General features: G+C 34.8%; 1 protein-coding gene across 1 annotated transcript in view; it reads right to left on the bottom strand.

Annotated features, from left to right (window-relative positions):
• Positions 1–30: 30 nt before the first annotated feature.
• The window catches only part of samd4a (sterile alpha motif domain containing 4A), a 55,521-nt gene continuing 44,013 nt past the window's right edge, over positions 31–11,538 (bottom strand). Inside the window, exons 11-13 of the mRNA XM_015013874.2 lie at positions 10,458–10,575; positions 8,007–8,090; positions 31–6,158 (exon numbers count right to left, since the gene is read on the bottom strand). Of these exons, the coding sequence (XP_014869360.2) occupies positions 6,130–6,158; positions 8,007–8,090; positions 10,458–10,575 (231 nt within the window). The 3' untranslated portion in view covers positions 31–6,129. The remainder of the gene's footprint in view (positions 6,159–8,006; positions 8,091–10,457; positions 10,576–11,538) is intronic.

Raw genomic sequence — 11,538 nt, 5'->3', positions numbered from 1 at the left:
ATCAGACAAAAAAAACCACGAGCAGAGGCGTTTTGTTCGTTTGTTTTTATATAAATTGGGGCATGCCAAATCACAGCATTCTGGTACATCGCAGCAAAAGTACAAAACACATCAAAATAATTCTCATTTCATTGTTGTGTGAAGACAACAAGGATTCAACAGGTACCAACCAGTTTAAGCAGCCGGGCTCACGTTCAGGCTCATTTACTCAAACTTCTGTACGCATCTGGATTATTTTATTACAAAAATAATCAAGAAATATAAATCTGGAGGTTCAGTTTATGAAATTTAACCAGTTCTGTGAATATTCAGGTGCTAAAACTGCTGGAAGTAAGATTTATTATTGAGGCAAAGAGTTTGCAAATTGATTTAAAAATGATAAACTGCATCAATTATGAATGAATTAATGTATTTTTAGTTAAATCATATAAAGTTAAACATTTAGCAGATGCTAAAATACTCCAAACTCAAAAATGAAAACTGTTTGGACTGAATCAATATAATCGTAAAACCAAACTGGATGTTTTGTTTTTAAATAAATTGGTTGTTTCTGAACGTGAACTCCACTCAGCTGTCATTCCTCCCAAAGCCGAAACATAAAAATCGATACAAAACCATTGATTTCGTTTTGCTTTTTCATGATGTTGATGTGTCAAGTATACAAAAAAGGCACTGCCATTTGTTATTCTAAATACGACTTTCCCAGTCTTGTGCATGCAGTTTAAAATATAAATATATTTTTTTAATTGTCTTTTCATTTTCTAGATTTTTTTTTATTTTTTGCAACTTTTTATTATTAAACATACATTTAATTTTTTTTCAAATATAGAAAGAAGTAAGCCTGCAGTCAATACAGGACATCGGCTCTTTGATAAAATAAATCTAGATGAAATAAAGGGAGAACAGTCAAGCGGTAACGCTTAGTTACATATTTCCAAAAAAAACAAAAGTCCTGGCATCCAAAAAAATACAAACTGATTTGCAGACTCTATGAAAAAATAAAAAAAAGCATACATAACAACGTAAAATACGATAAATGCTTTTGGAATAACAAAGCGTTAAATGTTAATACTGCGCAGAGCTGATTTGGTTTCATTTAACACAAATTACATCACTTTGTTCACACATCAAGTCTCTTTAAAAGAAGAATTTATGTTTTTCAGAAACATAAAAACCATCAGAAATATCTTTATTTCTCTTAAGCAGATTCCCAACTGAATGAAGCACACTGCCACCAGGCAAAACGTGTTAATCCGCCGCTAAAAATAGTCCTCCCAAAATGGCCGCTTGGTGGGAAACACCACCAGCCAGATTTCAGCTCGTGTTAAACGTCTTCCTTCTACAAACACATTTCTGACTCCAGAACCAAACGAAGAGTTTGGATCTGGATAGAATTAAACAGAAATACAACAAAAGCAAACAAGAACAAAAAAGACGATATATCTGAGATGTATGCATGGTCACCAGCCATAACACGTTAACACAGACGGTACTTAAATAATAAAACACTTACAAGTTTTACCTCTGCAGGAAACACGGAAAACAAAAGGAAATAAATTATTATTTTCTACTTAAGTACTGAGCGATGCATGGCAGTGAAGCTGAGAGATTATAGAGAGAAACAAAACCAACGTTTAGAGTTTAATCTGCTTCCTCTGCATCTGAAGGGAGTTTCTGAACGCGCAGATTTTCAGTCATCCAGGATTTAATCTTGAGAGTTTTAAATGAAAATTTTCATGTAAAACATGAAAAACCAACATTGAAGAGATTTCATCTTTCTACACTGCAGCCTGGACTTGTCTCCTCAGGCAGTTTCACAGAAACCCACACTATGGGACTAAAGCTGAAACGACTAACCCGATTAATCGTGATTAATCATGATTTAGTGATCAATTAATCGTTAATTGGAGCACAGACTCAAAAAATGCAGTTTGCCACAAGAACAACATGGTAAGAGCATTAATTAAGCCAAAATTGTACAAAATTTATATGCATTTTGCATTTAATGATGGTATTGCATATTGCAAACAAAAAATAATAATCAACAGGGCAGCCCTTCACTGTATTGATTTTTTTTTTTACCCGATTAATCGTCAGAACTGAAGAAACGGTTTGGATGAAAGTCAAAACGTCTAAGAAAAGTTCAGCTGTTTCCATTTAAAACTCTCAGGAGTTTCTGCACATTTTTAGCCTCTTAAAACAAATTAAATGCCAAATAAAAGCATTCGACGTTACAGAGCAAAACCGTTTAGAAAATGCAGAACAATTAAAATACATAAAAATGTTTTTATCTTTTAGTCGCTTGCAGCAAACTGAGTATCTCTGTGAAGTCAAAAAAACGTTTTCTAATTATTTTGAGTTCTGAGTTTGGATTAATGTTTGCTAGCATGTTAGCATGTAGCTTTCATTAACACAACAAACGTTTCCACGTCACGGCTTCGTTCAGAACAGAAACATCCGGCAATTCAGATTTCACTGACAAATTCAGATAAATTATTAAAGTCTAAAATTTAGTAGAAAAACAAAAACTTTGTAGAAAAATAAAAATCAAGAAACTTTCTGGGTTTCAAAAGTTGAAAATTTTCTAGAAAAAAACCCCCCTCAGTTTTTAGATTAAATTTTCTAGTAAAAATTTTTTGTAAAGTTGAAAATGTTCTAGTAAAAACCTCAGAAATTTTGAGATTAATCTCAGAAATATTCTAAAAAAAATCAAGAAATATTCTGTTTAAAAAGATGAAAATTTGCTGGAAAATTTTGAGAATTTCTGAAATTCTAGAAAATCTCAGAAGTTATTAAATTTTCTAGAAAAAAAACATTTTGAGGTAATAGAAGATGAAAATATTCTGAGTTTTAAAGTTAAAAATATTCGACTCTTGAAACTCACAAAATTTCCAAAAGTAAAAACTATTCAACTTTTTCCAAATTTCAATGTGTGCTGCATTTGATGATGTAATTTTTAAACATTAAATGAAGGATACTTTACCAATTACTCAGTACTTGAGCAAACTTTGTAGCATTTTTTTACTCTTAATTGAGTAATTTCTTGGACGGCAACTTTTTACTTTTTTACTTGAGTAAAAATGTCGCGTTACTCTTGAACGGCCTTCTGGCTGCTCGGCCTCCTCTGGGTGAAACCCGGTTCTCCACTGCATGTCAGGCCTGCAGGTTCTTTAGCTAATGCTAAAACAGTCCAGGACGACCCGCCTTGCATTCTTTCACACCTGAATTTAGCGCCGTCCTGTGCAATCGGATCGGCGGGCCGAATGCTGGCCACGTCTGAACGAAGCCGTTTCATCCAAGCAGCAGGAGACTTTGTTAAAGCTCAGAGAAAACCAGAGATAAAATGGCCACTGTGGCATAAAAGAAAACATTTTGAGCTCCAGTCTCTGAGTTTAGATGAAGAGAAAACAATAAGAGCTCAGATGGTTCTGAACTTTAGAGAGTCACATTATCAAGTGCAGGATGCAAAGAAAATACTATGAAATTACAACAATAAACCCTAAACTGCAAAAACAGAAAACATTACCAAGCATTCTGAGTCTAGTTTCTAGTGAAAATACCTCAGTATTCTTAAATTAGAAAAAACTAACTTACAGAAACTTTTCAGCAGGAAACAGGAGCCTGTTTTAAGTAAATAATCCTTAATATTGATTAAAAGTTCTAGTTGTAAGTGAAATAATCTGACAGTGGAGAAATAAATTATTCTAGAATTACTGGAAATAAATTACAACAGCAGCGAGTGGCTATAACTGATGCTAATAGCAAAACTAGAATAGCTTTACCTGTAGTTATAACTACCAGCTATAATTTTACCATTTGAGCTAAAGCTAGATAAAACTTATAATTAGAAGTAGAAAAATGTTTTTTGCAACTAGAACTTAATGAATTATCTACCTAAAGCTGCTGTTTCTTGGTGAAAAGTTCAGTTAGTTTTTCTCTTATTTCAGGTGTTGTATGATATCTGCACTAGAAACCAGACTCAAAATACTTGGTAACATTTAGTTTTTGCAGTGTAATTATTAAAGAAACTGGTCTGGATTCACCAGGTTATTTGCACATTTCCTTAGTGGAAGTTTATTCCAGATGGAAGCAAATTGGGATAAATATTAAGACGCAAAATAATAATAATAATAAAGATAATATATTCTATGACGGCCTCTGCTGATGAAGCAAAGACACGCAGCTGCAATGACTGCGTCTGGCCAGCAGGTGGAGGTAAGCACTAATCAGACAATCTCTGGGAGAACTACCCTTCATGGATTGACCAGTTTGTTTTTCACACTTTTCCAACGAATACTTTTTTGCGACATGCGGCTTAACGAGATCGCCCAACATCCCAACACGCTCCGATCGTCTCCCGTTCACGAGATTTCCTGCGTTTTCCTGCAAACATTCAGATTTAGACGAACTAATCCACTTCCTGCTGCCCTCGCTCACATGACTTCATCCTCCTCCTCCTCCTTCAGAGGTCCGGCCTCTTCAAACATCCTCTTCCCCCTCTTCAGCATCACTTCAGCTTCATTCCTTCCTCTACAACATGTGTGTGTCAAACTCAAGGCACATGGGCCAAATCCGGCACGCTGTAGCTATTTATTTGGCCCTCTAGACGAGAAGTCTGCAACTTTTACAACCAAAAGAAAAATTATGGAAATTCTTGAGCTCTAAAATTCGACAATTTGCAAGAAAAAAAACTCAGAAATGCTGAGATTAATTTCACATATTTTCTAGAAAAAACTTGGAAATTTTCTGAGTTTTAAGAGCTGAAAATGTTTAAAAAATTTCTAGAAAATTTCAGAGATTTTTGACAGAAATTCACTTTTTTATTCTATCTACATTACCGTTAATAAACTGTTGTAAAAACCAGCATCTGTTATATGTAATCTTAAATCTAATTACTTTTAGTCAGATATTAGGAGCTGCAGGTTGCAGACTCTAGAGGGCCACATAAATTAACTTTAACAACTGTGTGTTTAAATATAATTTTATCAGCCTAATTAAATTAGTTTGTATAAAGCCAAATTCCATCATTGTTCAAAGATATTTAATATTATTTAATTTTATGCAGTAGAAATCAAATGGGGCTGCAATCTTTTAACAACTCATCAAAAAATCCTAAAGTATTTTGTTTGTAGAGCAAATATTGCAGAGGAAACTAACAAATGTAGCAAAACGTGGATTTTTTTTAAAGTAAATAAATCCAAAATATTGATGAAAAAGTTCCAGTTTTCCAGGGAGATTATTCCACTTATAACAAAACATTTCTCCCATGTGAGAAGTGAAAATCTGCCAGTGGAACTTTTTCATCCATATTTTGGATTCATTGACTTAAAACTAAATGTTGCCAACATGTAAGTTAGTCTCATTTCATGTTTACAGATGTTTGCAGTAGAAACTGGACAGTAATACCTGGTGATGTTTTGTGTTTTTGCAATGTAGGTAGTTTTATTGATAAATTTGTGAGTTTGACGCCGCTGCTCTTCAACATCCTCCGTCTTCCTCGGCTGCACTTCCTCCCATCGTTCTCACTGTTAAAACCTCGCAGCTCGCCGTCGCTTGATAAAGGAGACGTTTGCTGTAAACTGGTTCGATGGCTGCCTGCGGGACGTAAAGCTTCGCGCGCTTCCTGAAAACGAGCGCGCCCTCCGACAGCAGCATCGTCGTGTAAACAATACGGACGCAGAAACAAGATGTCGGCTAAAAACTCACAGAGTCGCAGCGCCAACGTTTACGAAGCGCCGGACGTTCGATCGGTCCGAGAATCCCGACCCGAACGCGGCGGCTCTGCTCGTCTCGTCTGAGGTAACATTACTGACGCGGAAGACGCCATGTTTCATCCGGTCGGCCCAATCCACAGGCCGGTGTTGCCCTTCCGCTCGCCTCCACTGGGGGGCGCCAGTCAGGCGCCGTCCATCGCTGGCTTTGATGCTTTTCCTTCTCGGACGGAGGAGGAAGTCTGTTTCTGTCCGACCCGATGGATGATGGGCTGCGTTGGCCGTTCGCTGACCAACCTGCGAGTGTTTCCGAGGTCCGGCCCGGTCCGGTCCGGCGATGGAGCACTGCGGGGAAGGGGGTGGGAGGACCGGCGACCTCCGGCTGGCTTTGAGGAGAACCTGCGGCGCCCCGATGACCTCATATCGTCGATGTGCGATCTGCACCATCTAACCGGGAGACAAGTTCGGGATTTAACGTCTTAATCGTCACTAAAAAACATTTACATTATTCTGTGTCAGCTGTGCAAAATGCTGACTTAATAAACAGAAAATTCTGGTTTTATCACGTTAATAAACTTAGATATGTTTATAAATAACACAACAGAAACTAATGATGGAATATCAAGGCCATAACAAAATATTAAGAGAATAAAGCTGTAGTATTAGAATAAATGTAACATTAGAATAAATGTAACATTAGAATAAATGTAACATTAGAGTGAAGCTGTAACATTAGAATAAATGTAACATTACAATAAATGTAACATTACAATAAATGTAACATTAGAGTGAAGCTGTAACATTAGAATAAATGTAACATTAGAATAAATGTAACATTACAATAAATGTAACATTAGAATAAATGTAACATTAGAATAAATGTAACATTAGAATAAATGTAACATTAGAATAAATGTAACATTAGAATAAATGCAACATTAGAATAAATGCAACATTAGAATAAATGTAACATTAGAATAAATGTAACATTAGAGTGAAGCTGTAACATTAGAATAAATGTAACATTAGAATAAATGTAACATTACAATAAATGTAACATTAGAATAAATGTAACATTAGAATAAATGTAACATTACAATAAATGTAACATTAGAATAAATGTAACATTAGAATAAATGTAACATTACAATAAATGTAACATTAGAATAAATGTAACATTAGAATAAATGTAACATTAGAGTGAAGCTGTAAAACCTCTGATTTTGTGTCAATTATCTGATCTGAAGCTTCTTTTCTCATTAAGATGTAATTATGTGGAAATAAGATCAAATTTTACAGTAACATCAGTTTGAACGAGGCCATCATAAGTTACAGAAAAACTAAAGTTTAATTTTTCCCCAGTTCCCAACCAAACGCTTCGCCGTGTTAAAGTCTGAAGACCGAAGTGCTGAGCAGCGAAGAGACAAACAGTCCTGCTGAGGAAACGACACATCTGTGAAAACAGACGGACAGCTGCTGCCTCTAATGGAGCCGCAGAGGAAAACTCATCAGGCTGCACTGGAAAAACTAAATACTGAATAGTATTTGGTCTAATTGGTCAAGTAATTTATCAGCAGCATATAGATTGATTTATGTCAATAATTCCCCAATATTCAAGAAAAAGTTCCAGCTTCACTGGCAGATTATTTCACTGAAAACATTTTTTCCATTTTATAAGTGAAACAATCTGCCAGTGGAACTGGAACGGTTTTTGGTAAGATTTTGTGTTTTTGCAGTGCAGTATACATAAAATGTAAAAAAAAAATAAAAATCTAAAATAAATAAATGTTCTCACTAACTTCTCCAGCATTTAGCAAACAAAAATAATTTTGATAAATCTAACTGACCTAAAACTGATTCAAGTTCAGATAAATAACATTTAAGTACCCTTAAAAACAATTTAAAATGTTTAGTTTAATTTATTTGGTAACATTTTAATTGATACCAAAAACCATTTTTGCTGTTATTTGAACAGTTTCAATATTTTAATTATAAAATGGAAAAATGTCATGTTATTAATAAAATAATCTGCCAATGTTTAAAATTTATATTAAGGAAATATTTACTTAAAACAAACTCCTATAGCTTGCTGGAAAGTTACTTGTTAGTTTTGTGTACTTAAATATTTTCACTAGAAACCAGACAAAAATACTCTGCAAGATTTTTGTGTTTTTGCAGTGCATCCCATTAAAATAAGTAAAAGCAGGCGTGTCGGTTTTTGAGTGCGCTCAGTGTTTGTGCTGCATGTTTGTTTGTTTTTGTTTGTAAATGTTGCAGTGAAAATAAAAGCCGAACCTCCCAAAGCGTGTTCTGTCATGCTCAAACACAACGACTCGAGGCGATTGTTGATGTCCGGCTCCGTCACTGGAAACTGATGATCTGTGGAAAAACAAAATATTTTCACCAAATAAAAACAACAGGAAGCAATAAATAATGTAGAATTTAGTCCAGTCTAATGATTGTTCCTGAATTCTTCAAGTAAAACTGAGAATTTTGATACAAAATACCAGAAAAGCTCGTAATGTTTTCAAAAGTTAATCAGATGCCAGGTTAAAAAAAAGCTGCATCTACATTTTATAATTAGTTTTATATTATTTATTACCTTAGTTATCAATCACCCATCATCAGCATTATTATGTTCATAACTGTTACAATATAAATTGTTAATATCAGCAGCATAAGTCAATAATTTATGAATATTGATGAAAATGTTTTAGTTCAAATAATTAGTAAATTTTTAAAAATCAATATTAAGAAATTATTGACTTAAACTCTGATACGTTTCTGAAGAGTTACTTGCAAGTTAGCTTTGTCTTATTTTAACAGCATTAAGACATTTACAGACCAGACAAAAAATGCTTGGTAAATTTGTGTTTTTGCCGTGTCAGAGTCAAATTAACGGCTCTGCTTTCATATTTTTTATTTCCTGATCGTAGATGTTCTGAATCCACCTGTTCGGGGACAGATCAGAGACATAAACAGAGACGGGGAGGATGTGTCGCGTTCACATCAGCTCTGGCTCCGACCCAGCTGCAGCCAGACTGTTATGTGTGCATGACTCTGCAGAGTCGTCAAAGGAGGAGAGGACGGATGGGAGGAACGGGAGAAAAGAGAGAGAGTTGGGAAGGGAAGCCAGGGAGCCCCGTCCTCGCTCCACAAAGGCCCTCATTGTGAATCTGACCACTCTTTCCTCCCTCTCTTCCTCTCTCCCTCCCTCCGCCGCCTTGCTTCCTTGCTCTCTGCTGGCTTTTCTTTTTTTAAATCCGTTTTGTCCTCCTCGTTCTAAAAGGAGGGAGGCCGAGTCGCTGCTATAACCGTCCTCTGTTCCTGTGGGACGAAGGTTACTGCAGGTCACTCCGTCTGGCACAGCCAGCCGCTGCGACGTGCCGAAAACACGCTGTACACTGCAAAAACACAACCTGAAAAACTACAACTCTGCTGGATGTCTGGTGTAGGGCAGATAAACACACTGTACATGTGTTTAATTTCCTGTAACCAAACGGGAAACTTTGCATTTTGGATGGACTCACATGTGGTTTCTCCTTGTAGAAACAGAAAATCCTACCAAGTATTTTTGGTCATTTTTTTAGTGCAAATATCTTAGTTCACTTCAAATATGAGAAAACTAACTTTCCAGTAACTTTTTAGCAAGACATAGGAGTTTAAGTCAATAATTCCTTAAAATGGATTTTTTAAAAAGTACTTATTCACTGGCTGTTAAATTAACTTGTAATTTAGAAAAATGTTAAGAAAAAAAAAATCTGCTTTTTCATCATTAAGAAATTATTAATTCAAATCAAGCTCCTATTTCTTGCTGAAAAGTTACTTGAAAGTTAATTTTGACTTATTTCAAGTGTAATAAGATATTTGCACAAGGAACTAGACATAATTAGCTCAGGCAAATAAAAAAAATGAAATAAGACGTGAATTTGAGCGAGTATTCTTGTTTTTATGTCATAAACTGCAAAAACAAAATCTTACCAATTATTTCTGGTCTAGTTTTAAGTGCAAATGTCTTAATACACAAAACTAACTTAAAAGTAACTTCCCATAACGTATAGAAGCTCGTTTCAAGTAAATAATTCCTTTATATTGATTTAAAAAAGTACTAGTACACTTAAAAAAAATAGATATTCCCACAGTAAAAGTAAAACAATCTGTCAGTGGAATTAGCACTTTTTGAAAATCAATATTAAGAATTATTTACTTAAAATAACATCATCCATCTTGCTTAAAAGTTACTTATATGTTAGCTTAGTCTGTTTTCAAGTGCACTAAAGTATTTGCATTAAAAACTAGACCAAAAATACTTGGTAAGATTTAGTTTTTTTGCAGGGTAACAACACATAATCCTTTATTTGTTATATTTCCCATTCTGTTTATGAATAAGTGTATCAAAATGGTCAAAAACTTGAAATAAATGAGAATATCCAGTCGTCCAAAATGGAAAAAGCTAATTTCATGCATAATCTAAGCTGGTTTTAATATTATTTGATTACAGTAAATACTAAAAACCAGTCATTTATCAGTTGTTTATTTTTAAACCACTGAACGGTTCATCTTTTATTTATTATTTCTGTGTTTGTAGTGAATCCCTGAAGTTATGGGCCAAGTTATTTCTTAATAATACAAGAACTAAAGTAGTCACTTCCTCTGACTTGATTAATCACTGAGTCGGCCATTTTGGCTGACTGTCTGGCTGTTAAATAAATCATAAATGAAATCGACCGAGCGGTAGCTCCTCACCGGCCTGCTGGAACGGAACCATGGTGGTGTGGACCGGCAGCGACCGCGTCCTCTGCACGGAGCTGTGGGTCCGACTCGGCATGCTGTTACTTCCTCCAGGGTTGGCAAACCAGGGGCCCTGAGAAGAAATATTTAACATATTACTGAGCCGATTTAAAACCAGAGCCGGCCAATAAATCAATAACAATACATATCGTGATAATCCATAAATCAAATAAAAAAAAAGAGTGGTAGCTCCTCACACATTACCTATCAACAGGTAATATGTCTGACAGAATATTTTATAAATCTCTCACTGGGTTGGTGGAATCAACAAACTCTCTCACTCTGTGGTTACCTAGCAACAGCCTGCTGAGCAAGAAGCAGTTTCAAGTTCCCCCCCCCAACTTTGGTTGCCTGGCAACCGCCTCAAAACTGCTTAAAAATAAGAAAGTCATTTTAAAAACACATTAATAGGTTTCGTTCAGACTAACACCAGAATAATCCAGAGAGTTGTTTCCCCCAAAGTCCGGTTAAATAAAACTTATCAAAACTATATAATCAATAGAAATAGAAATATTAAACATAATTTTAAAAAGTTAGACCAGATATTTCTGGGCCAAAGCAAATTGCTCATAATTTCTGGTTCCAAAAACAGATTTCTAATCCCAAATTAGCTGCCTTGTGTTTTTCACTGCAAAAACAAAATCTTACCAAGTATTTTTGGTCTAGTTTTTCGTACAGATGTCTTAGTACACATGAAATAAAACAAAACTAACCTACAAGAAACATTTTAACAAGATGTAGAAGCTTGTTTTAAGTCAATAATTCCTTAAAATTGATTAAAAGAATTCTACTTCTAAGTGGATTAATCTGCCAAGACAGCAAGACGTTTTTCCAGTATTATAAATTAAATTGTCTTGTTCCAGTGGCAGATTACTTCACTTAAATAACAAATAGTTTTTAATTAATAATAAGGAATTATTTTTCCTATTTCTTGCTGAAAAGTTACTTGTAAGTTAATACACTAGAAATAAGGCAAAACTAAGATATCTGCACTAGAAAGACCAGATTATTATTAACATGAGAAAAAAAATTCTTC

The sequence above is a fragment of the Poecilia mexicana genome, unplaced genomic scaffold, assembly GCF_051168715.1.
Source record: "Poecilia mexicana isolate PSO_F unplaced genomic scaffold, ASM5116871v1 scaffold_3, whole genome shotgun sequence".
Taxonomy (NCBI): domain Eukaryota; kingdom Metazoa; phylum Chordata; class Actinopteri; order Cyprinodontiformes; family Poeciliidae; genus Poecilia; species Poecilia mexicana.
The sequence above is the reverse complement of the archived record's forward strand: the minus strand, read 5'-3'. Positions and strand labels throughout refer to the sequence as shown.